The sequence below is a fragment of the Nyctibius grandis genome, chromosome 2, assembly GCF_013368605.1.
Source record: "Nyctibius grandis isolate bNycGra1 chromosome 2, bNycGra1.pri, whole genome shotgun sequence".
Classification (NCBI taxonomy): Eukaryota; Metazoa; Chordata; class Aves; order Nyctibiiformes; family Nyctibiidae; genus Nyctibius; species Nyctibius grandis.
This window is the reverse complement of record NC_090659.1, coordinates 105,036,809-105,064,409: the sequence shown is the minus strand read 5'-3', so window position 1 is coordinate 105,064,409 and position 27,601 is coordinate 105,036,809. Positions and strand designations below refer to the sequence as shown.

General features: G+C 35.8%; 1 protein-coding gene across 2 annotated transcripts in view; it reads left to right on the top strand.

Annotated features, from left to right (window-relative positions):
- Nucleotides 1–25,167, top strand: part of NUP58 (nucleoporin 58) — a 38,882-nt gene extending 13,715 nt beyond the window's left edge. For both annotated transcript variants that reach the window (XM_068395404.1, XM_068395403.1), the window contains exons 9-16: nt 38–212; nt 1,542–1,621; nt 2,311–2,429; nt 5,394–5,476; nt 8,462–8,663; nt 14,608–14,706; nt 17,559–17,654; nt 23,097–25,167. In XM_068395404.1, coding sequence (XP_068251505.1) covers nt 38–212; nt 1,542–1,621; nt 2,311–2,429; nt 5,394–5,476; nt 8,462–8,663; nt 14,608–14,706; nt 17,559–17,654; nt 23,097–23,266 — 1,024 coding nt within the window. In that variant the 3' untranslated portion in view covers nt 23,267–25,167. The remainder of the gene's footprint in view (nt 1–37; nt 213–1,541; nt 1,622–2,310; nt 2,430–5,393; nt 5,477–8,461; nt 8,664–14,607; nt 14,707–17,558; nt 17,655–23,096) is intronic.
- Nucleotides 25,168–27,601: the final 2,434 nt, after the last annotated feature.

Genomic DNA, 27,601 nt, shown 5'->3' with positions numbered 1-27,601 from the left:
ACTTTCCTCCCCACCCCCTTCTTTTTCCCTTCCCCAGGAAATTTGTGAAAGAACAAAAACAAGTTCAGGAAGAAATTAGTAGAATGTCCTCTAAAGCAATGCTTAAAGTACAAGAAGACATTAAAGCTTTGAAACAACTTCTGTCTGTGGTTGCCAGTGGATTACAGAGAAACACTCTTAATATTGACAAACTGAAAGTGGAAACTGCACAGGTATAATTGAATATAAATTTTGTTATGTAGAGTTTGTATGTTGATTATTTCATACAGGAGAACTGGTCTTTTTTATCAGTCAAGTTAACGCGTGTCCAAACTAAGAGAGTTGTAAACAAAGTGAAAAATTTAGTCCCTTTTAATTTGTTTGAAGTTTTGGGGGGAGACAGAAATCTGTGATGCCAATATTTTCAGATAAGTACAACAGCAATAAAATGACTTCTATTCTGGAAAGCAATCCTCCATAGCAAAGGCAACAGAAGGGATTGTGTGCATACTTCAGTTCAGTTTCACTTACATATTCAGCTGCTAGTAAAGACATATTTGTAACAACATGCTGGACTCTGGCAGCAGAAATGCAAGTATGTTTTCTTCTGATAACTTTCAGAAAAACAAACAAAAAACACCCCATTAACATTTCAGGGACTAAAATATCTTAACTAGCACGAGTGTTCATTTAGTGAACTTGAATCACAACTCTGTCCATCAGTCTGCATCTTAACTGTGCAACCAGTTTGAGCTCAAGTTCTGATGCAAGTACTTTTCAAGTTAAGTTCTGTACCACATTTTCTTTCATCTGGCACGTCAGGGCTGCTTGCTACATAAATAAGTGTATTTTATTTTAAAGTAAAAATGTCGATGTGTTTTCTGTATCTTCTGATACCAAAAGGAAATACGCTATAGCTGTGCCTTGCCAACAGTTTTCTGTGAAAACAAAAAACTTGTAACTGATTTTCTGATATTTCTGTAAATCATACAGTTGAGAATAATTGCAGAACCAGGCACTGAGAAATTCTAAATGGTAGAGTTATTAGAAAGTATTAAACAGAAGTGTATGCTGTAATTATCATGCATAAAAAGATCATTTCCATAGAAAAAGAGGCATTTTTTTGAACTAGTTAATCTTTTTAAAAGGCGAAATAATCCTTTTTGTTCTATTTCTTCTCTTTTAGGTGTGTTACTTCCTTGCACTTGACTTGTTTTTTTTTTCCACTAGTCCTCAATAATTGTACTTCAGAAATCCTGTTACAACAGAAATTAGATCCTATCTTGATGACAGTTTAGCGCAATATCCTCTCAACTTCTGAGAGCTCAATGTGCTTTCAGTACATGCTATTGTTTGTTCCCTCCCCAAACTTCTGTTGGTATTTGCAGTTCTCCAACTTTCTGGCAGTCTATTCTTTGAAGAATTTCTGGTCGGATTCTATCACGGTGTTGAATATATGAAGAAAATATTTTATCTGAATGAACAGTAGATTTGCAGTTATTTTTCTTTTTGAACACTTCATACAGAACCTTATCTTTTATTAATTTTCCATATTTATTTAGGAGCTAAAGAATGCAGAAATAGCATTACGAACACAGAAAACTCCTCCTGGTCTCCAGCATGAAAATACAGCACCAGCAGAGTGAGTTACTGTTATTCATAAAAAAGTCAATAATATAACTTGGAGAAGAGAAGACTCTGGGGAGACCTTATTTCAGCTTTCTGATACTTAAAAGGGGCTTATAAGAAAGATGGGGACAGACTTTTTAGTAGGGCCTGTAGCGATAGGATGAGGGATAATGGTTTTAAACTGAAAGAGGGTAGATTCAGACTAGATATAAGGAAGAAATTTTTTACAATGAGGGTGGTGAAACACTGGAACGGGTTGCTCAGAGAGGTAGATGCCCCATCCCTGGAAGTATTAAAGATCGGGTTGGCTGGGACTCTGAGCAGCCTGACCTAGTTGAAGATGTCCCTGCTCATTGCAGGGGGATTGAACTAGATGACCTTTAAAGGTCCCTTCCAACCCAAACCATTTATGATTCAATGAACTTCAGAATATGAATGTTTTTCTGCTTCTTGTAACATTTGTACTGAATGCTTCATAGAATCAGTGTTTTATTTCTACACATAACTTATCTTTATCTCCTAGACATGAGAAATACAGTCTTTACTCTCTTTCTGCTAGTAGAGGGATGTCAAGAACGTCATAGAATCTAACTGTTGCAATTAATTAAATGAAAATTGGCAGCTCGTATAGATCAGATTAAAAAAAAATGTTGGCAAACTAGTGAAGTTTAATTATATGATTTCATTGTTTTACTCATCTAGTTACTTCAGAATCTTGGTCGAGCAGTTTGAAGTACAGCTGCAGCAATACAGGCAACAAATAGAAGAACTGGAAAATCATCTTGCTACTCAAGCAAATAATTCACACATAACTCCACAGGGTAAGTATTTCAATTTTAATGTTTCATACATAAAAATTAAGAAATCTTGAACTTATAAAGAAAAACTTAGTAATTAATCTCCCATTTTGTTATTGTTGGCTTTTCTTATTTAATGTACAGAAATAAGTGTTCAGATAGATTCTGCAGTTCAGTGTAAAGATTTGGAATTAAAGGTTAAATTCATAAAGGTTCTTGAGCTTTTTAAAATGGATCCGGTTCCTGGCATGCTATTTGTAAGCCTGGTTTGTTTTGCATAGAAATTTTGCTACCTAGGTATATAGGAGGAGAAATCTCAACTTCTGAAAAATAGGAAATAAAGCAGCATGATATGTTTTACACTCCTGTTCTGTCTGACTTAGGCACTGTTCTTGTAAATGAACTTGAGTCTTCTCTAGATTCAGCTAGGGCACTTGCATAGAAGCTAGAAATGGAAGTTTGGGGCTCTTAGTGGGGCCAGGGCATATCTGAGACATTATTTTGCAAACTCTTGGACTCCAGCTTTGTGCTGCCTTTTCTGACAGTGTCTATTCAATCCATCTGCATTTTGCTGCTTTGCAATTCCTAGTGAGCTCATAAATGTCAGAGTGAGCTCCCTACTCTTCAGTTTTTCATTGACTCAGCTCAGTATTGCTTGGTCTATTGATGCTGTTCTGGTTCCAAACCATTTTTATGTCTTTTGCCTTTGTGTCTGTTGTTCTTGTGGTTAACATAACAGTGAGAAAATCTCTTTTCTTTCACTTCAGTTTCTGTCTTCCTTCCTCTATCCCCTTACACTAATATGACTTTTCTATCCACCTGTTATTTTAAGATGAGGTCTTTATACCACAGAGGTGCTTATCTATGGAAGATACTGAAGTGTCTTCATCATTGTAGATGAGGGATTTTTTCCCTTCCTGTAAACTCTGAGAAATTATGCAGGTGTTTTGGATGTAAGATTCCTTTCAGAAGACTATTTTGTTGTCAAAAAAGGAGGCATGGGGATGAAGATGTCTTTCCTGGGAAAGGTGTTCTGTAGTCTTTCTTCTATAAACTTCTGAGCTGGATGGACAACCTGACAAAACATGAAAGTGAGAGCATTGACATCCACTATATCATCTCCCTCCCATCAGTATCTAGCTGTTGTAAGGCTGGTGTCTGGCATCTTCTGTCTTGCACTGGGCTGTCTGACCAGACAAATATGGGTGTCCACAAGGACAGCTTCAGATCAAAATGGGAACTCTTCCTTAGTTTGGAGCCTGTTGGTATTGCCTTCAGCTCTGAAGACTCAGAAAATTTAGTTTTGTTTGCTGCCACATCATTCAATCTTGGGAGAATCTCTGGCCAGAGAATACTGACCTCTAGACAGTACTCTTCTGCTTGGTTACCATTCCTGTCATCATAGACGTTTTTTGGTTTTGGGCCATTTTAGGTACAGGTCCTGCAGTAAGCACTGATTTCAAGTGCATGTCTTTTTGTGCCAAATGATACTTGAACATCTTCCAATCACAGGATGGTACCTAGACTCTCGACCTCATATGTCAAAAACAAGAGAACTGTCTAGACCTAGGTTCCAGAATGGAAGATCTGCTGAATCCTGAGGGTCCTCTGTCTTTCCATGTGATCTTCTTGTCTGCCCAGAGTATGAGAGGGATGACTTCACAAATTTTCCTTAAGGTTTTTCAGCAGTTTCTGCTATAATCTAAAGGTTCCTTGTGTGTGTGTGGGCAAGGCTCAATCTGTAGTGCCACATGCTCAGACTGTCAGCAAATGATCTAGTGATCTAGTCAACACTATATTGCACATGTAGCCTTTACCATACAGGAAAAACTTCCTTTACCATACAGTATACCATGACCCAGAATGTCTCGAAAATTTTGAAATGTCTAGGATTCAGTATCAATAAACTGCCTCCAGACTCTGTGGAAACTTGTGGCCAGTCTTTCTAGATGCCATTGCCTCCACAATGCTGCTGTTTGGCATGAGATTTACTCCCCAGCTTTTCTTTTTCAGAAATAAATGCAAATTATAATGTAGAAATTCCCCTGTGGAGAGGCAGACCTTTTCAGTTCAAGAATCATTCCTAGACCTACACATCTTCAAGAACTTGATAGCTACTATTTGCATTTCAGTAGGTTATATACATACTTCAGAGGAAAAGCAAAAGCTGATCTTTTCACAGTGAAAGACCATTTCATCACTTTTCTGTCCTCCATTTTGTTAGATCGTTTCAGTGCTTCTTTCAGAAAAGCATTTTTTGTCAGCAGATGCCTCATTTTGCCAAAACCGTTGAGATTTTCCCTTTAATCCTGAAGTTTTGCATTAGCCGGGTCAGTGCACTTAAAACACTTTCATATCTGTATGGGAAGTAGGATATCCTAAATCTAAGCCTTTATGTAGGCAAGAAGCTCCCCACGGTGTTCTCTGTTTATGATGTGCTTGTGGGTAGAGCTAGAGTAAGAGTTCCTGTGATGCTTGTTAATCATGTCTTTAAAATGTGAGTAAGGCATCCATTCTACTGCTTTTTGGCAAAATCAACTGAACACTTAACTGCGCTTTAAGTCGGGAAGAGTGGAAAATATATACAAATGCAAGAAAATCTCATTTAACTATATTTACGTAAAAACCAATGAGGTGAAATGTTCTTGTGTAATTAGATAAAGTTAGGTTAAATAATATTTCTTAGCTTTGCTAAATGATAGAATCATAGGAAACGAATTACTATGTATATAAAAAGAAATCTGAGAAAAGAGTACTTTTCAAAATGAAGTTTGAAGCCCTTTCAAAAAGTAGTCCTTGGGTGACTTTTGTCACCCAATTGCTCTCAAATTCTGTATTTCTTATGGACATTTACTTGTTCTCATGCAATTGTTTTTGTGCTTTGTGCTGTATGGGTTTTGCGTGGGCTTCTTGCTGTGGTATAAACACTAAATATTTTCTCCTGGTAGTAAAATTGTCACTTACCAATGTTTTATATGCCTCTTACAGATTTGTCTATGGCTATGCAGAAAATCTATCAAACATTTGTAGCTTTAGCTGCACAACTTCAATCAATACATGAAAACGTAAAGGTATGTTGTTATGATGTGTTCCTGTGCATTTAGTGAAAGAACTACAAAGAGTCACTTTTTGAAAATACATTATATCTTCAGGTATTCTTTTTTTTCCCCTGTTAAATGAACTGCTTTTAAAATTTTTCAGACTGTCCTGGAGAAGTGCTTTGATTAAGAAAGTAACTTTTGTTCAGCTGAAGTCTAATTTGAATTATTTACTTATAGTGATGATAGCAATTGACCACAATCATTGAGGTTACAAAATGTTTTTCATTTAACTCCTTTTCCTTTTTAATTGTTGATCAGTTTTTGAAATGTCTGTCTTTGAGTTCCTATTTGTATGTTTTTTGCTTTTTGCCCAATGACCTCTTGATGTCAAGCAAAGATGATCTAAATCTGCTCTTAATCAAATAGGTAACAGGAAAAAAAAGTAGGTATTCATATGTGAGGTTTTTCAACATATCAAAGAATTATGGTGAAAACTCTGTTCTGGCTTGCTTAATTTTTTTCAGCCTGGCTTTCATGGAAAGTTATATGTATAGAAAAAAAAAGTACTGTGGAAAAAATGCTAATATATCAAAGATCCTAGTTAAGCTTGTTTTTTCCATCATGGACTCCAGCTTGAATTTCCCATTTACAGTTCTGGACATATTGACAAAATGTCAATCTTCTACAATCCATATTTTTTCTTGAGATCATCAGAACCCGTCTTGGTTACAAAAAAAACCTGGGAGAAGAAATCAAGTGTTTGGGATTGTTTTTTGCTAAGTGACTTTCTTAATGGGAATAGCTCTGGTAAATCTTCTGCCTGTTTCCTTCTCAAAGCTTCTTCTGCACAGTATTGCTAGTTCTCTAAACATCTGAAACTTTCTGCTTGTCCTGAATAAAATTCAGGAATACTGAGGATCTTGTACAAACTAGATTCCTTGCATTGCATTACTTCTGTCAGCATGGATATTCACTGGTTTTACAGCTACCTGCCATCAGATATTCGTGCTGCTCTTAGTTACCTTGGTTTTGATACCAGATATAGGCTGTATCAGCTCCTCCATAATTTCAGCAGAATAATGCAAAAAGGATCCCAAATGCGTTCCGGGGCTCTTCACTTCTGAGATCTGAGTGTAGCCTGAACTCATGCAGTAATCTTTGTGATGATACATTTTTGTTGTTCTTCAATATTAAGAGCTGGGTTAATATGCAACTATAAGCAGTAGTATCTTCAGTACCTTGTCAGTGTGACTGAATAGGAAAAACTCTACTTCAGCTTAAGTAGTATTCTATTGCCTGAAACTAATGTATTGGTTTGAGGATTTTTCTTTATTTTAGGGAATTTTTTTGAGATTTAATCAAGTGGGTGGACGTAAAGCTGATATTTTAGAAGATACAATTATAACTAAAGCTTAAAAAATCAGAAAAAATTAATGTACTGTTTAAGTGGATCTGTCATTCTGACCATCTGTTTTAGTTTATCAGCTAGGAGATGCTAGGAGAGGAGAGGAGTTTTGAAACTGCTGTCTCTGCCTTATTTCATGGTTGTGATATGGTTTGTGAAGGCAGAGCTGTGACCACAATTCACTGCTTTGTCTGAAGTAGGCTTTCTGGTTTGCACATACGCTTTGATTTAAAGGTCTGAAGTTGTAGAAAAAATATGGCCTGAAACATCTTTGCACAGGGCTAGTTGTTAAATGTATTTATATCATATATGAATATATAGATACATTCTGTATCCAAGGTCAGCGAAGAGTAAAATATGCTTGGGCACAATTCAGGTAGAGAATGTCATTAAATCATCCTGCATAGATTAGCTTTAAGAACTGCTCTACAATGTCTAATGTTATTTCTCTCAGCTCCTATGGCAGTGAGTATGGCATTGTATTAAAACTCATTGGAGTTCTACAAATGTCTTTTCTCTCCAAAGACAGCACTCCTGCTGTGATAATGAGGTCATTCTTCCTGTGTGTTTCCTGCTGTTGCTGGTAGATTTAGGATTACAGCTGTTCAAATCCTGAGTAAGATTTTTTTTTTGGACTAAGCGTCTCTTCTCGGAAACAAACATATCCTTAGCCAGGAACACAGGACATAGTATGTGTTCAATAAAATTAAATTGAACCTGCTGTTCTTTGGGTTTAATAAATCTATTACATTTAAAGATCCTCTGTTAGAAGATAGAAATCATTCTGTCAGTTCTTTAATTGAAGCCATTTATTCTTTTTTTGTTATCTAAGATATCCATAGTTCTCTCATCTGTGACAGATGAGAGCCATGAGAAATGGATCATGATGAACAGGTCAGGGGACACAACACAACAGATTTGGGCTGCTTGTAAGTCTAGAGTAGAATGATCTATTGCATTTGCACTGCATTACATCGTTGATGAAATGCATAGGAAACAAGAGTGAATTGTAAAATTCTGGTAGCTTCTTTAGCTTTGTGCTAAGAAAGAAATGCGAGAGTGAAAGGAAGGGAAGAAATACAGGTGAAGGTGATAGGGGAGCAAAAGCGGACTCCATGCAGAAAGGGTAGCACTGAAGAAGAGTGTGTTATGTTATAAGCTAGTAATGTGGCTGTATTTTGCCTCTTAGGCCAGCTAATACAGTGATACAAGTGGAACTGTGCTGATTTACCCAAACTTTGAAGGATTTTGATACCGTTCAGTGTGTTAGTCTGTTACACTAGACTGCTTCGCAGAATTTAAGTAAGGAACCTGTTCTGGCTGTAGCTGATGCAAAACAGTTCTCTCCAGCTCATAGCCTGACTAGATCCTTTCAGGTTGTGGTTTGTTTTGTTTGTTGTTTTTTTGGTTTTGGTTTTTTTTTTTTGTTTTTGGGGGTTTTTGTGGGTTTTTTTTGTTGTTGTTGTTGTGGTTTTGTTTGTTTGTTTTGGGTTTTTTTTGTTTTTTTTTAAAGGAAATGTTATTTATAACTTGGTGCCTCTTTCCTTACCAAGTTTAAGCTTTTATGTCAAATACACTGAACTAAAATGGCTTCCCCCCACCCCCTTCAGATGCTCAAAGACCAATACCTTGGCTACAGGAAAACCTTTCTGGGAGATGCCATGGATGTGTTTGAGGCAAGACGAACAGAAGCTAAGAAATGGCAGAGCGCGCCACGTGTTACCACTGGACCGACCCCTTTCAGCAACATACCAAATGCAGCAGCCGTTGCGATGGCTGCAACACTTACTCAGCAGCAACAGCCTGCTACAGGTCTGAGTGCATTCAAGTTATAGATTATTAGTGTTACGACAATAGTAAATTTGTGTAAAATTTTCTATGAAGTCTTCCTTTGTGTTAGACTAAAAATCTAAACATTGTGTTGAGCAAAGTTATTGATACATAGCCAATAGAAAAATGCAGGGTAGACTTAGCAATAATTATTCAACAGTTACTTAATCTTGTGAATTTACCTGTATTAGTGATATTTACTGTATTGTTCTAACTTAGCCCTTGGAATGTGAGTCTTCACTCTTAAGTAACATCTCTGAATACGCATAGTATAGCCTCTTTCCAGAATTGTATGGTTATAGTAAATTATTTCAAGTCAATGAGGAGAGAATATCTAAATGCATATTACCTTTTTCTTATGTAATGTTAATAATGCATTTTTATATAGCACTTTGGAACTGTAAAATGAAAAATGCTGTAGAACAGGAAGGATAGTGGAGCAGACATATGTAGAATTGGAAGATGGATGCCTGGCTTGCTAGTTTATAGCCAAGTCCTTTGTGAGAGTGATGTTGGAGCAGTTTTTGCTGGCCATTCTGCTGTTATGAACAAATATTAGAGACCAAGTAGAGTGGATCAGTGGTTCTGTGTGTGCATCTGTGTAAGAGGAAGACCAAAACAGAGGAAATGAATGAGCCACTGCTAATGAAGAATGGTTACGTATAGCAAAGCAAATAACTTAAAGCACCTTAGTTGACATTGTTATACTAACCAACATTTCTCACAGAGGGATTCCTGAATGTAGAGAATTGAATTAATATTTAATCATTTAACAGAAATAAGATAAATTCCATTTAATTCTACTTGAATGTGGATATGTGTCTATGTCGGCCAATTATGAAAAGCAGTTAAGTTCATTCTACCATTTATTTTCTAAAATGTTGTTTATCATAGGTGTACTGAAAGTCATATTACTGTCTTTTCCTTCTCTTGTCTTACAACAGCAGTCAAATTTTGAATGGTTTTAATTACAGACCTATGCAGCAACCACCCTGAGTTTGACAAATTATTAGGCTATCCTTGCCTTCTCCATAAAAGGAAAATATAATGTGCTTCCAGCCCTGGCCTTTATAAACAGCAAGGAGAATGGGTTTAAAAGACAAATATGCCAAAAATATTTTGAACACAACAAAAAATTAAGTCTTTATTAAATATTTCTCTTCTAAATTTCTATCATAGACCACAGTCTTCCTGTTGCTGCTATGTTAATCCATGGAGATCCTGTTGAAGTGACATCTGCAAAAGAATGTGGTTTTAAACAGAAAACATGAGATAATATGATGTCACACTTCAGGGTTTTTAAAACAGAAGTGTGGCTTGTGCAGCCTAGTGTTGCCAAAGTAGTTCCTTCTCCATTCATCTTTCTCCTTGTCTCACGTTTTTTTTAAATACTCTCCATGGTCATTATAGGATTAGTTGTCTATGAAAGTCATATACTTGGGATGTCACATTTAAAGTTATAACTGCGTTTTCATGAATTGGGGTGAGGGATTTGAACTTCCTCTTCCTCATCCAGATTCAAGAGAACTGCTAATAACTTCAGTGAATTGATGCCACTTCTGGCATGACTTTGACTATTCTCTGAGGAGTAGGAGTGAAGAGGGGGGGGGGGGGGGAAAGGCAGAATTGACCTGTACCAACACACCTGAGGTAGGGTGACTTTATACCTTCAGGTATTTTGTAGTGAAAGGAGCGAACTGGAGTGTGTGTAGGTTGGTTTTGGGGCATTTTTTTTTTTGCTTGGTTGTTTTGGCGGAGTATTTCAAAAGCCAAAAATGTGCCAACTACAAGAGTGATGCAGATAGAGCAAAGCCATTAACTTATGTCAAACATGCCAACAAAAGTAGAAAACAATTTATTTACTACTTATTCAGTTGGAATATTGTTACCCTCCATGCAACTCACTTAAGGACCTGGAAAAATAAGAGGTAGATTGATGTCTGGATTTGCACTTCAAGAGTATTTAAAACTCTTAGAAAATAGGATTATATGGAACTTGAAGTCATCTTTTCTGTTCCTCTAGCTCAAAAGCAGGATCAGTCAGGCATGAACTATTCCAGAGAGATTTTAAAGTCTTAAAAGCTTGCTAGAAGGGAAAATTTCACATCTTTCCTAAATTACTGATTTCAGTGCTTGCCTTTTTTTCCCAACAACTTACCCGAAACTTCTTAGCTTCAGATTAAGGCTGTCACTTTTTGTCTCACTCTTAGTGGAAAAGGAGAAGAATCTATTATTTCAGTTTTGCAGGAATCTTTAAATATTTAAAGACTGCCCCCTCTTTGTTTCCTTTTCCTTGTTTGAGTTTTCAGATGGTCATTTGCTGAAGTAAAACTGCAAATCTTTACATGTTTTAACTTTGTGTTATGTTATTATGAATTTGATAAACTATCTGCTAGAAGTTAAAATCACGCATGTTTCTTTCCAAGATCTAGATGCTGAAGAGTGGGATAGATGAGGGATGGTAGAAGGTTATGGGAGAAAAGACTATGAAATGAGGTGTATGTAAAGGGGGGGAAGGGGTTCTATGTGTAATACCTGACCTGCTGTTGCTGTTCTTGAAGATAAGAATAAAACAAGAAAATTAATCGGGGCTTTAAAGTTTTTGACTAAAACCTAATATTACGGTACTCTAGTATTAAGGGATCAGGATGCATAGTCTCTTTTTTAAAAAAATATTTGATGTTTACATGGTTAAGTATTAATCTAAATAAGATAAATTTAGTTATTGTTCTTTCTCTCAAAAACATAAATAATAATTTATTTGAAATTTGTGTTCAGAAGTCAAAAGTATAGTAGCTACATCTAAGCTGTGGGACCAGGGAATGTTTCCCCAGTTCCTGGGTGTAGATATGCACCCTATTTATGTTCTCTCTGTATGCCAAGACATGTCTGGCTTCTGTTGAAAGAAATAAAGCCAGTGGATCCTGGCCATATGGAAAAAAGGGAGCAAAGATGTGCTCCACTGGTCTCCTGGGATGGATAATCAGGACACCAGGACTGTGGTGTGCACACTGAGGCACATTTTTTGTGCAGTTTTTTGAAGCTAGGGTTATAAAAATTACGCTTAAGTCTTGTCTGCACGCAACCTTTCTCCCTAGTTTAGCACTTTTGCTCTGAGCACAGCTTTATTGGTAGTGGTGAGGCTGGTCATGCTTTTATGCAGTAGCAGCTAGAGTTTTAACCACTGCCTCACCTGCACCTTCCCTGAGCAATCTTGAACAGCATGGAAGTTAAAATGATGGTGGCTAGTCTACCTATTGTTATTGATGGGACTAAAGTAAAAAACGTTAAATGAAATTAAAGCCTAGTGAACTAAGAGCTGTAAGTGCCTGAGGCTGACACTAATGTTTTTCTGGTAAAACTAAGTTGTTTTAAAGAAATTATTTTCTTCAAGCTCACCTTTCCTCCTCTAAAAATAAATAAAGTACCCCCCCAACAGCTTAGTTACTCTCTCCTTAACTGGTGAAGTGAAGAGTTATCAAGCTATTAGCACACTTCATTACGTTTTGACTTGACTCGGTATGAGATTGAAGTGCTAGTGGGAACAGATACTGAAATCTTTATAGCACTTAAAATTTTTATTGTGTAATTTGATATTAACCTTGGTTAAAATTAGTTACTGTATTACTTTGTCAGAATCAGATCGAAGTTGTGACACTACATTTGTTCAGTTAGGATCAGCTGTGATTTAAAAAAATGCAGAATGTCACTAGGAAACTTTTTAGTGGGTCCTTTTCATTAAATTGAAATGCTCTACAGGGCAAATATATCAAGTTTTAAAATGTTAAGATACTCATTACAAAGAATTTGTCTCGTACGTATAATAGCCAGAAGTGCCAATTTTTTGCTAGTACTTTTGGCATCGAAGAATCTTTATTACTAGTTTTTTGCTATTGAAAACTACGTTTATTTGCAAGAACTACAAATAATGATGATGCCTTCAGAACATAATGGTACAAAATCAAGAAATATCATATGCTGTTGCTCAATGAAAAGCTTCTTAGCCTAAGGCATAAGATCCTGTTTTATATATTCTGAGGTGTTTTAGAATAATTTTTTTTTACTGGCTCTAAAAAGCATGTGGCATTTGGGAAAATGCTTGGCCTGGAGGACTCTAGTGTTTTGTTTTAAGGTCTTCCACTAACAGTGCCTCCTACTGAGATAGAAACCTGTGCACTTGAGAAGGAACTGGATAAGTGTTTTTGGGTTTTTCTTCTAGTTTATTAGATGAATAACTGGCTTGTGTAGCGGTTTTTGTTTCTTTTTATTGGTAACAATTTTCTTCTATTTTTAAAGAGCTGCTAGGTAGATGTATCAGTATTTAAACTGGATGTAAACAAGTTTAGTTTGAATTTATGTGAAAATTTGTAATTACAACATCTGATATACTTTTTTTTAATTTAAAAAATAGCTTGGGTTTCCCAACTATTCCCTGCTAAGCAGAGACTGAAAGCTAACAACTTTAGTTGCCCTTAAAATTTAGTTTAACACTACTTTGAGTATACAGATGTCATTCAGCTTGGATCACATAAGAATTTTGTGTTCCTAGCAAAAATGTTACTTTTCAATATACAGTGCCTTTCACTTGATTCAAAATGATTTTCCATTTAAATCTTCAAATACTGAAATGATATGAAAAGCTTGAAATATTTACATTTTAAAACTAGATAAATATTAGTAACAGGAAACTTTGTAGTATAAAGGAAGAAATTTTGAATGAAAATAAGCCCAAATGTGATAATGGTTTAGAAAAAAGACTGAAATCATCTGAGCTTTATGGTAATATTTGAATAAATCATCACTTTTGTAGATATAGTACATAAAGTATGTTCAAAGATGGAGAAGGCTATCTTGAGGAGAGGTGTGAATGTCTGTGGATTAAGAGTTTGGCACTGTATTTTATCTTCAATGGTTAAACTTTTTAACTAGTGCACTGAAAACTGTTTGAAAAAGTCAGGAATATAAGATTGTACTGTGAAAACTGTCAAAATATATTAATTATTTATCAGAATTAATTATTTTAAAATGTGTTAGTAATGGGCTAGCAAGTTGATTCTTTATTCCCCAAGGTTAAAAAAAAAAAAAAAGGAACTGAGGCTGTAAATGTCATCTTGGCAGACTGAAAATGTTTTTTGACAGTCCTGCATCTTAGTGTGAATATGCAGGGAAAGTACTGTCAACCTTTTTTAATTATGGGACAAACTCTGACTCCAAAATTTTGAATGTATCTAATTCATTAAGGTACACAGAACTGTGCCTTTTGTAAATGTTTATTTAAACAGGTGGTTTGACTAGTTTACCTTATTGAATGGTGTTATGTAGCAGAGCTTAACAGAACTCAGTTATAACTTGTGTGGAAAAGAATTGAATTGTCATGTTACTGTGTAATTGACTTGCTTAAAAATGAACAATAAATTTAATAAAATAAAGTCATTGTCTTGTTTTTTATCTTAGTGTTCTGTTTAAATTTGGATGGAATACTTGAGTAGGTTTGAAGATTCCTATTTATTAAATTAAGTTTTGATAATGTAGTTTTAATTACATTAGTGTCAGTTCTTATGTTTTTAATTTGAAGGTTTTCCCTTATTCTGATTCCATTAATACAGGTGGCAAAATGTTGTTACCTGTGAGTTCTCTCAAGGTTTTGATTAGTGTTTCAAAGTTTAAGGTGAGACTGGTTAACTTTTAAAAATACTAAATGATGTTGCTATCATGTTATTAGTGTTGACTAGTTTCACCTTATTACAGTCAGTGTTTTCTTAGATTTTTACCAGGTGGACATAGAGGCAGACAGTTAAGCTTGGGATCTTAATGGGATTTGTTGAAAGCAATGATGTTCACATTACCAAATACTTGAATAAATAAATAAAGGACCTCTTTACTATGAAAGAGTAAGGCAAGTTTGTTCTCATTTTTTTTATACCAGGGCCACAGCCATCTCTGGGAGTTAGTTTTGGAACGCCATTCGGCTCAGGTATTGGCACTGGCTTGCAATCAAGTGGCTTAGGTTCTTCAACCCTTGGAGGTACACTTTAACTTTTCTAATTTTTCATTGAATTATTATATCGCACATCTGATTCTCTTGCAAACCCATAACTCCACTAAGAGGATGATTTGTTTCAGGGAAAGACCTTACAATTTGTCAGTCTGCGCTTCCCAAACTTCTTCATGCCTTGCAGAAGGAGTTGCTAAGGCTAATGCTAAGGCTAATAAGCCATTGTAATGAAAACTCAGGATGAACAGGATGAAGTAATCACATAGAACTTCTATTCTTAAAGCTAGGGAAGTATATCAAGTACATCCCTTTATAACTACAACTTGACTTAATTTTACATATATGAAAGGCACCTGAGACATTGGATCATGCTGTAGTTAATCCATGGAAGTTTTTCACCTGTATGTACAACTGTTAACTATAGGGACTCATTTCTGCTTGGATAAAATTAAGAATAAATGTTAAAAAATTACTACAGTTCTGGGATCCTGCTTGCTGAAACACTGTCACTCTGTCCTTCAGTGCTGAGGTGGAAACCCCCTCCCCCAGCCCCAAGCTGAAAAAGCAACATTTGAAAGTTGAGGTGAAAAATACTTATCAAAATGTTAATAGTGCTGGTGGGGAATATATTCCAAGAGGACATATGACTGTGAAAGAGTAGGTGGTAATAAAAAAAAATATAAAATGGATGTAGACCTTTTCATTTAAATGTAATGAATTCCCAGTAGTAGAACTACAAGTAGAATCTACATGATTAGTAGAATCTTATCTCCATGTAAATTTCCTATCTGTATAGGTCAGGGGTTCCTACAGTGCAAGTCAAAAGACACTACTGTCCTCTGAAGCTTTTGTATGAGATCTGCAAAGAAAATTGTTACATCTGCTGAGCACACACATGATGTATTGTGGTTTTTCTTGTTAACATCCTCTCCTCTCTGCAGCCTCAGTCCACATCTGTATATTTACCTTCTTTATGAGCCAAACATGTGAGTCAGTGTTGTAATGTATTTAAAATAATTAAACATCACTCAGTATTGGAAAGATGTACTTGAATGTTCATCAGTTTTACCTTAAATTATCATCTTGAGATTATCTTTAGATCTACCAATGTCCTTTCTCATCAGATTTTAAGCTTTTTCAGATAAAAGAAAGTCTGTACACCTAAACAGGAAAAATAACCAAGAATAGTGGGCTAAAAGGAAAGTACTTCTGAATTACCAGGTCGTTCCCACAATGTTTTAAATGCCTTTAAAAAGCCATGAAATTCTTCCTTTTCAGCCAAGGAGGTTGTAGACTAAAGATTGTTTACATATGTTCACCAATCTTGCCAATGGAAATTAAAGATCATTTTCTTCTAAGGTGATGGACAACTGCTTCTAGTTTTCTTGTAGAGGCCTAAATTGTATTCTTTTTTTGCTAGTTCTCTGCTTAGGAAGGCATTTGCTTGCATTTAATCTATTCTGTATTAATTTGCAAAATTTTCATCTTTTGACAAATCAAGAAGACTATCTGATAGAAGCAAGTGTAGAAGAATAAAGGAATACATGCAAAATATCTGGCAGGTGTGCTCTTGGAAACAAATTAGCAGAATGAATATTTTAAGATTTTTTTTTTTTAACAGGACAAAATACTCTTGAAACATCATTTTAATTGGGGAAATTTGCTCTCTTTCCATGATAAATATTCTGTGAACTTTGTTATTATAAATGTGGAGGGTTTTGCATTTAAGTATGTAAGATGTGTATCATATAGATCCTATACTTCATTAAATATTTGCAGACACCTTGCCCTGACCATTGGTAATTCATTTCAAACTAGACAGGACAAAAGAGTGTATAATTTAAATAAATTATCTTACATTCAAATGATACTTGCTATTATATACCCTTAAAACTCTTATTTGGTTGAAAAATTTCAGAAGACTAGAGAACACTGATTTGGATTGTGTGTTCAATCATTACTAGTTTTAAAATATAAAAATTATTTCTCTAAAGGAATGGGAAGGGCTCAATTTGCAGTAAAATACAAGTATTTTCCATGACACTTGAAACTTAAGATGGGAGCATAATTTCCTGTTCTCTTTTTGAAAACCTCTTGAGACAGACAAAATTAGAGAATATATTTCTCTGACTGTTCCTTTTGTTTGGCATCTATCTCAAACTGCAAACATCAACTTACTTTTCCTTTGAAGTGATCTCATATTAATAACACAATTTGGAATCTTGAAATATGAAATGATAAATGTCAATTACAAAATTAACAGTTTTATTACAGCTATATGTTTATGGCTGCCTTTTGTATGATGATTTTTCTCATTAAATATTGTGAAATTCTGTTTCTATTCTGTATTTAACCTATTTTGTGGTTAAAAAACTGATCCCAAATAACCTGGGGGTGACATGGCTCTAAAATAAGCCACACATAAACTCAAGAAAATGTTTACTCTGTTTTAAGCGTAGAGAATTTTTCTTTTAGAGTTGTGGATGAAGATGGTGGCTTTCTGTAACAGAAGTCATATAGCTTATGTCTGAATTTGCTTAGTTTTGGCCCATTTGGTTACCATTTTCTTGCCAATTTAACAGCAATTCAATAGCAGTTTCATAAACTCTGAAAGCCTACTTCACCTAGTTTTATAGCTTTTACTTAGTTTTGTATTTTGAAGGAAATATTTTTCTCCAATGCTTTCCTGTTTGCACTGTTTTCTTAATTCAATGCTGTGCTGAGAATAAAGTACTCTTGAGGCAACAATCTTAGGAATATTTGTTTACCAAATAATGCTTAAATTATGTTTGGTTTTAGAATACTTGCCCCAAACCTATGTGTCTTTAATTGCTGTGTCTGTAATTTTTTTTTCTTGTATGTCTTTACTATTATTCTACTAGGATTTGGAAGTAGCTCTGCCTTTGGAAGTACCGCCACAGGAGCATCGTCTTTTGGGTTTGGAACTACAAGTAAACCATCAGGAAGTCTAAGTGCAGGTTGGTTTGTTTCTCTTGAATTCAAGTTTATCTTAAAGCAAAAGTCTTATAATCAAACTGCTGCATTTAGTCTAAAAAAGCTACTGAAACAAATGTGCTTAAAGTTGCATGTGTATATAACATGCACAGTTATAAGTTAAAGTCACTATTTACTTGCTAAATACAAATTTTCAGAGAAGTTTTTAGTTCTGTTAAAGGTCTCCTGGGTAGACAGTATTGAGTGAGCATTAATGTTTTCCATTTGATGGTGTCTAATCAGGAGCAGAAGCAGGAGATGAAGTGCATCAGATTGGATCAGGTGCAGTCTGAGGCACAGTTACTACTGGAATGCATAGGCTATACAGTTACTGAGCTATTGAAATTAGTTTATAGATTTGTGACAAATATACCAGTAATTTGACTTCCTGTATTTACAAGTAAAGTTAAAATTACTTTAGAAGCCCAGAAGGTTTCCTTAAAACTGTTTATGTGCTTATCCTTTCTATTTGAATAGTAAGTTAGAGGTATTGTATCTCTGTATAATATCCATAATTCATTGTGTTAACTCCTTTGAAAACACTTCTGTGGCAATCGAACTACTCAATACTCATTTCACTTTTTTGGTTTAATTTTGTTGGTGGTGAGAAAATGAAAATATGGATGCAATTGCTCCTTAACTCAGATGTCTGAATTCTTAGTCACTTCTATAGCTTGCATCTCTCTTTACTTTTTAAAATAGGGTTTGTTTTTGAGGCAAATAGATTACTGTAGTCTTTTACAGTCTTTCTTCAATGGCAGATTGAAGGAGTATCATGTCTCCTGGAATTGGCTTTGGTAGCATGTTTCTTTTTTAAAAGCAAAATGTGTTTTCAACTGCTATTAATACAAACATAGCAAGTGGCTGGTATTTATTAGTAAGTGCCCAGTACATTAGCTTGGATGAGCATCTTGTTAGTTGCCATGCTTTTTGTTTTGTTTTGTTTTTTCCTTGGTTAGTGATGGGTTATGCTGTCTAATTAGGCCCGTAAGTACCTTAAGCTTTGTATTATGAAGTGGAAACAGCTAACTAAACTGGCTGTGTAACATTCATGAGTGTGTAACGCTGTAGTAAAATCTTGATAGAACATCTCTGATTTTTCAATATGCAGTGTCTAAGCATCAACCTTCTTTTGCTTAGTTAGTTTTTAATATCAGAAACAAGTGGAAAACTTACACTGCTTATGTTTTTATCTTGTAGCTTATTTTTCCCAAGTCTATATTAAATTACCTTTTATTAACATTTATATAAATAGTATTGCAGCATTTCAAGCTGCTGAGTTACAAAGTACATAACTTAGTTTTTAGTATATTTAAAATCATAATTAGAAAACTAGTTGTATGGATCAGTTGTCCACCACTAATGAGGTATCAAAGCAAAGTAAATAGCAAGTCTGTCTTAGCTATGTTGGTGGTGTGCAAAGACAATTTAAATCGGGCTTTGTCTTGGTGACAGTGCCCTCAGTCTCTCTTTAGCAGTGAGGGAGTTGGACCCAGTAAAATGAAGACTGTTTTTAGTTGTCCCAGGAGTCTCAGCTACAGAAGGTGGTAACCAGGAATATAAAAGATTAAATGTAATTCCTGTAATTTTGTGCTTATAAAATAAAGTGGTCATGAAATCCTGATCTAGACTGGGATTATAGAATAGAAACCTCCATAAAAATTTGGTAGCCCAGAAGTACATTCACTTTTACCTTTTATATCCAAAATCCTACACTGTAAATCTTCTGGATTGCATATGATCTTTAGTTTAATTTTATTGAGGGTGTATAAATGGGTTTGAATGATGTGTGAGGCTAGCCAGGTTTTTTTTATATATATATATATTAATTATTTTAATGTGTACTGTTTCTTAGATAACATTTACAGGATTCTGAAACAATATTCTGGTTTATATTACCCTATGACAGTTGTATCTTGTTTCTGAATCTTTCTTTTGAAAAAGCTAGGAATATGGGGTGGATATGGGATATACTGTTGTTACTGCTCGTGTTTAGATGTGAGCACTTAAATATTTTCCCAAACTAATGTCTAGTAAGCGTTCAGTCACCCCGACCTTCTAGGCTGCTTAGATAATGCCCCAAGTCTCCTCCACATGTTTTCCATCAGTTTGTTCTTATTTTAGATGAAAGTTATAGATCCCCAAATTGCTTCTGTCAAGTGTTTCTAAGTTATGAATTAGATGTAATTGCTTTAAGATATTTGAAAACATTTCTAGTAATATTACTGCTCTTCTCAATTTCAGTTTGTGTGTTTGAAGATAAAATTCTGAGTCCTCTGAAAGTACTTGAGCATCTTCTAATAGTAAATTGGTCTTAGTCCAGGAACAGTCGTTTTGTCCACTGTGCCAACAGATGAAAAGCAGAGCAACTGCAGTCCTTTCTCAATTCCTTTAGTGTGCACAATTGCGAGATGGAACAAGTGTCTCCATCTTCTCTCTGAAACACAGACAGACACTGTGGAGAGCTGAATCCAAATCAAGTCCCAATTAATTCCTACTCTTACTCATTTGATGGCAACTGAAAAGGCTGATTTGAGTGGGATGTTGTAAAGAGCATTAAAACTCCCCAAGTGATGGGAAAAGGAAAAAAAATCACCATTGAATTTATAAAGTTAAGGGAGAGGAGGTGTGTCCACACATGCTATTTTTGTGAAAACTGAGATGTGACATATGCTTTGAAGAGCTGATTTGAGAATTTGTGTTGGAGACTTATTTTTATTGAAGAATAGCAGCCTCAGTACACAAGATAAGAGACAATCTAGTGAAATCATGGCTGGACATACTCATACTGGTGAAAAATGAACCTGAATATAATCCATGTGTAACTGAGCAGCTTTTAGATACAGAGGCTATAGTAAATTGGTCAAGGCTGTGTGGGAAATCCTCTTTGATTTAGAGCACCTATTGTGGTATGGGGGTTGGGGGAGGGAATAGATTGCCTTTGATATATGCTGAACTGCTGTTTATCCCTGTAGTGTTAAAATTTTAAAAAATACTGTTATGGGGAGGTGTGTATCTCCTGTTTGGCTTACGTATCTAAAGGGCTGACTGAAGCAGAGATGCAAAAGCTCAATGAATAAAGTGTACTCTTAAGGTCCTTCAGGGACGTGCTAGGTCTATGCCCTCAAAGGGCAGGTTGTCATTTACTTTCTGAAAATATTTGTTTACACATAAGTAGTACTAATTTCAAGAAAGAAATCATTGATCACATTGTAGCTGTGGTTCAAGACTTTGTGACTCTTCCCTCTAGAACCAAGCTGTTCCATGACTGATTCTCTTTCCTTGCAACAGGAATAAGACTGAATGTATTCCTTGTTCAAGGTGTTTTCCTGAAGATTTTTCATTTGAGTGTTCTGCTTTAGGACTTGGTTTACTTTTAAGAAAAGAACTTCATACCATGGCCTTGTTATGGTGCTGTGACGGGACAAAGCCATTTAGACGAATTTCCCTTCTGCCTTTCTACACTTCCATGCCTGCCCAAAATGGCACTTCTAACATAATAGCTATTACTTTCCAGGCTATATCTAAATAAACGAGCATGTTCTCAGTCTTCTGTCACACAGTTTATGCATCCCTTTCTTATTCTAACATTACTCACATAAAGCACAGACTGCCTTCCCTTCATGCTTCAAAATAATCCCTGCATCTAGAAGCAGCTCGGTGGAGGTAATTCATGAACACTTCACCCTTGCCTACTGAACTCCTGACACTACAGATCACATACAGCTTTATTATGAATGGCATTCATGAGGTTGTCTATAGGAGGCAATGCTTACCTGTTATCTCAGATACATACTTAAAGTAAAAAGGTAACTTACCAAGAACCGTTTTGGTTATTAAAGATTTTTTTTCATTTGTGAGACTCCCTGATGAACAAGTTTATTCTTCTAAAAATCTTACTTGGGATTCAGAGTTAGCTGGGAAAATGGAGGACTAGTTGCATCTGCTCCACCACTTACATCCTAGGATGAGAGACAGATTAGTCCACAAACTTCAGACAAGACCCAAATGAGGAATATCATTAGTCACACTCTGGACCTGCTCACTCATTACATTGACAATGAGTTCTGCACAGGCAACTGCACGTTGAAGGACTGCAGTTACTGGAATATAGATAATGGGGGATTTTCTTGACAAGGTAATGTGGTGTGTAACCCAGATGCAGACATCACAGGAGGAAGAGTTTCACATGTTTTGAAGTAGTTCTTGATCCAAAGCATCAGTAACAAGTGAGAGGACAGAAGACATCAGGCTTGTGGGAGCCATTTTGGGATTCTGATGAGACAACCAGTTGGGTTTTTATTTCTGTGCTTTAAAGATATATAGGCATTGAGTTGAAGATACTGACGTGAGCAAAGGATTGCTTTAACTGTCTCCTTGAGAACTAATGAAACTATGTTAAGTAATGCCTATTGAGAATATACCCTTCTTTGTGAACCAGTCCTGATTTTTCTTAATATTGTTTACAGGTTTCCACGTGCAATTTGTATGAAACTAGTTGTTAAAATCTTAACTTGCTCCTGTCATAATTGTTATTTTGGATGATTGGTTACCTTATTTCGTTTCTCAAGAGAACAAGAAGTGGAGTTATGAAGTTCTGCTTCTTACTGACTAATATTTGAGAAATCTCTAGCATTCTCTTATTGTTTTAATTATTATCCAAGTTGGTTATGCATAACTGATATAAATTCACAAAGGAAAGTAAAATGAGTTGGTGTTACTGTTGCTGAAAACTGTAGGGAGATTTTCTTCCACTGATCTTGTTTTATAGCTGAACCAAATGTTCAATTTGTTTACCTTGATAGAAGAGGGGTTAAACTTTGTTTTCTGTGCTGCCTTTTGTTTTAAGTCATAAAGGGTGTTTTTAAACACCAATAATTTGGCAAGGATTTAGAGCCTTTTCTGCCTCTCATTTAAGGTGTGGTCTGTGCCATGTACGTTATAAAGATGGGCAAAGGTAGCCTAGTCAGTAGGGCACAAGGCTGGGAGCCCCGACTCCAGCTTTACCATTTAGCTGCTGTGAGTGAAGTGAGCAAGCCGTGGTCCGCGTGTCCTTCTGCCTTCCCTCCCACCCTGCATACACATTATGTATTTAGACTGAGAACATGAGGAGTTATGGTTCTTCTATTGTACAATTTCAGTGGGGCTTTGGGTGCTACTGTTGTATGGATAATGGTATAACAGACTTGTGATTTAGGATGTAATTGTTTACAATCACTGAGGTAGACTGTGTTAGTGCTGTAGTATCCAAGTTGTCATAGCAAGTCCAAGTGTGTTAGAAGTGTGGCATACTGTTGTAGATCCATGTTAGTATAAATATTACAAATATTGGTAATAAAGTGGCTGGTGTTCATAACTCCAAGGAGAACAAACTTGCAATCCTGATATAACTTAATGTTTTAAAATATTTTTCCCTCCCTCATAAGGCTTTGGCAGCTCGACTACGTCTGGGTTTAACTTCAGCAATCCCGGCATCACAGCATCAGCTGGCCTGACGTTCGGGGTGTCTAATCCTGCGTCTGCAGGCTTTGGGACAGGAGGGCAACTTCTTCAGCTGAAGAAACCTCCAGCTGGAAACAAGCGAGGGAAAAGATAGGCACCCTTTTAGGGAAGGGGAAGTGAATCAACTTTGTTCATCTGAAAAGTCTATTTTTCTAGATTGATGCATTAATTAAATTGCATCCCAGGAGATTTATAAAAATTTTGCTACTTTTCCCGAGTCTGAAATACAAAATGAAATCATATTGAACAGCTATTTTCTTGTGAATAGAAACCCATTTATGTACTTTTATTTTTGGCCCTAGTTTTAGAAATGTTCTATAATGCATTATTATTAAAAATCTTGTAAAACCATCTATTTAACCTAATGTTAGTAGCAGAATATTTTTTGTTAATAAGCTTTATACCATATGAATATATGCATATTTGTTTTTTGTACAGATAAAATATATTCTAGTACAAATACTAGAGTTCATAACTTCTGTTCCTGGATATGGCCTTTAAATCTACTTCAGGGTGTTACTGTGTATATGGATGTAAATATATACAATACAGTGCACACATCTGTGTGTATGTATGTGTATATATATATGTATAAAATACAGATGTGCAAACCTTGCCCCATAGACAGGTCTCCTTTTCCTTGTGTGTGCTGTTTCTCCCTGTTGCCCTGTGGTCCCATATCTTGATGTTCCTAGGAGTTTCAAATAGTGGGTCCCAGGCTATGTCATCATTGCTTCTTGTGTTTTGTTAAGACCAGCTGAAATACAATGTTTACTATTTCGTAAAGTTTGGTAAATAGTGGTTAGTGGCTGGATTTTTTTTTTAACCTTTTTCTTGACCCATTTAGCAGCCAACTCTAAAGAAGAATCTGAGATTTTGACACAGACATTTCATAGGTAATTGTTGTTCTCAGACTGGTTTTGTTTTTTTCTCCTGAGCTGAACAGTGGGGCATTGCAGGATTTCAGCTGAAAGCTCAGGATGCCACAAGGTCTGTGTGCAAGCAGAGAGTTGTCAGGCTGGATGAGCTTTTCCCTGCAATTGGAGGAGATGGGATATGCTGCTCTAATGAAAACCCAAGTTAGCTGTTAGTAAATGGAGTTGATTCACTAGCTTCTCATCAGCGCTACTAGCATTGACTTAAAAGCAGTTGTGTATCTACTTTGAATACGAGGTATAGTACAATAAGTTGCTGCTAAAGAATGGAGGAGGAAAATTATGTGATTTGAAGGTTAAAGCTATTGCAACAGTAGTTTATGAATCTTGTGTATTACAACATCATAGCTTGTTGTGCTGCATCTCCAACTTGGTGTGCACTAGAAATAGCTGGGAAACCATCTTAAGGAGGAAATAATAGATCAATTGAAGCTTTGCGAATAAAGATACAGGTTGAAGTGTGAGCATGGAACTTTGGAGGAGAGTTGCTTTTTATGTAGATGTTTTGTACATAACATGCATCAAATGAATATTCACAATCATTTTCACAAAAGCACCTTTTTTTCTAAAACAGTTACAGTGCATAAGATTTTTCTAGTACCAGGTCATTTGCTTTCTATTGTTAGTGTTATTACCATTTTGTATGTTTTGGAAATGATGTCTGCGTTCAGCAGTGATTGCTCTTTGGCAAATGTTCAGTTTGTCACTTGATCTGATAAAATTAAGGGAAGCTGAGCACAGAGTTCTTCACTTTTGTACTTGTATGTTATTGCATCTTTGTGAGCAGTCTCTTAGGAAGGCATATAATGTGGTTTTTTATGTCTCGGAAAAATAAAGCTTACAGTTTACTTTGATTTCAACCTTTTTTTAAACTTTTATTGGGCTGCAGTCAAAACTGTAATGTTTGTATTCCTTTGTTATTGCTTTTTTAAATAGTTAATATGTTAAACCACTGGACTCTCTTGTAATGTATTAATTTGTGAAACTAATTCTAAATGTGTACCGTTTGTCCCAATGTGCAACTTAGCATTGTGCAAACAATAAAACAATAATGCTGTGATCCTTGTAATACAGATTTGCCTATTTGAAAGATCATTTCCTGTTGTTCGCCTTTTTTCTAGGTGAAACAAAAATGTCATTGGCTAATATGTAAATTGTATTTCCTAAAATTCATATAGTGCAGAATTGTTCTTGCTGAAGTTGGGACCTTGATCTCTGGATTGAAAGGGTGGGGGTGAAGGGAGGTATTGTATTATGGATTTGTCTAGAATCTCTTCACAGTGTGCTGTATAAACCTGAATCCTGCTGTGATGTAGCACAGTAGTAGGTATGGCTTTGTAAATTCAAAAGCAGTTTGAGACTCCTGGGTACCTGTGTTCTGTTTCTTTTCACATTAAGGCAACAGTTATGTCCTTAATTTAGCCTAAGTGAAAAAGTGATTATGTAATAGAATAATCACATGCTGGAGTACAAACTGAAGTCAAAATGGGATTTGAAATAATTATATTCCCAGAATATTACTTGGGTGGTTGAATTTAGCCACGATTTTCAGGGATCAGCATTGTATACACTGTTTCAAATGATTTTTTTTTTTTTTTTTTCCAATTTGAAGACATGTAACATAATTAGAGTGCAAAATACAAATACATTCAAGGTGTGGCTTCGTTTTCTACAAGGCAGGTTAAGAAGCTGACCTGTACTTAAACACCATGAAATGAAATCAAGTCTGGATTATTTGTTCTGTAAAGAAAGAAAAATATGTACGGGAGGAAGGCTGAAGTTGCATATGTAGGATGTGGTTCTCTATTAGTTTATACCTTGTTGTACAGCTGTGGTGTAAACTTAACTTATGTGACCTCTTTCTTTTACTAGAAGTAACTTGTTTTTTCTTCACTGTTCTCCCTACAATGAACATAGCAGGAGGTAGGACAGCGTTATGCCTTACGTTGCTTGCTTCATGAACCTCTTCGTGGTCCAGCATCTCACAACTTTCTTTATCCTCACATTTGTCTCTGTTCCTGACAAGTTGGCTAGCTAGAGACTACCACACACATTTACTGCTTTCTTACAGATTGGGAGGGAGGAGGTTGAAGTAAGGTGGAGTTGGATAGAATTTACAGATCTTCCTCACCACAGGCCTCTGAAATCCAAATCCAGCTATACCCCCTCCATTTACATATTGATAACTGCATTTTGAACCTTGATTGCTTTTATAGCAGCACTTTTTTAAATGAAAATGAAGTTCAGGAATACAGGTTTAGTGGCCTGTTTTCCCTCTTTGACATTAGTGGTAGTTCTTTGTTTTTTTTCTAGTCCTCTACTCATGTTAATAGCAGAAATAATACAAATCAGTCATGTCAGCTCTTACCTGTTACTGGTTCTAATACCTGGAATGTCTCAGCAAAAAATATAAAAGAAGCAACTTGTAGGTTCTTAGTGAGAAATCAAGAGTAACTGTATAGAAAAATCTGTCTGTATGGTAGAGCATAAATGCCTTATGCTCTACAAAAAGTTTTTATTTCACTAAAACTCTTATTCGAGTTTATAAGAACAAAGAATTAGCTATGTGCAAAAATTTCCAGCAATAAATTATGCAGGTTTTGGACTAATTGCTGGGATTGTGCTGTCAGGCTGTTTGCCTCTTCCCTCTCATTAAGTACCTTTCGACCCTGTGGCTAGTATCTCCAGACACTGATGGACAGTTTAAGTATCACAGTAGTAAATTTGTACAACTGCTCATGAAAATCACCAGTTGGGCTTGGGGAGGGGGGTGACACAGAGTTGGTGCCTGCAGCTGCCCTGGGAGGCAGGGGTTACCTGCTATGACAGTGCCCATGGAGCTTCAACCCAGCTGTAATGTGCCATCTCCACCCAACCGGGCAGGTAGGTTGCTTAAAAGGAGGATGGAGGTGGTGAGGGAGAGAAGTGTGGGGAGAGATGAAGGGCTGTAGAGCACAAGGCTTCCTACTGTGCATGGGACCACTCTAATACTGTTCGGGATCATTTCTTCTGAACTCAACATTAAATATTTATATGCTGGTATTTTTGTAGTCTCAAACAACTGAATTTGTAATATATTTTTTTGTATTGGTTGAATGTTGTGTTTAGTAGGTAGAAATAGATGATCGTAGCACTTTAAATTTCTAGGTGGGTGACATTTTTTACTCAATAGGGGGGAAAAAATTATAAATTAACTCTATAACCAAAGGAATAAAAAAATATAAAATCAAGGGATTGCCATCAGGATTCCAATAGCTGTGTTGGAGAATGCTGCTTTCACCAGGTTGCAGTTACATACTGCCACTACAAAGTCTTTGCAGGTATAGTTGTCATGCAGTGTGTCACCTTTTGTTTCCAGGTCATTCACAGATTCTTACACTTTAAGGTAGTAGGATTTTGCTAAACTTTACTAATATTTGAACCATCCTTCTGACTCATTTGACTCCTGTTGTTATGAGGTTTATTACTTCATCCTTTTTTACTCAGCCTCAGGA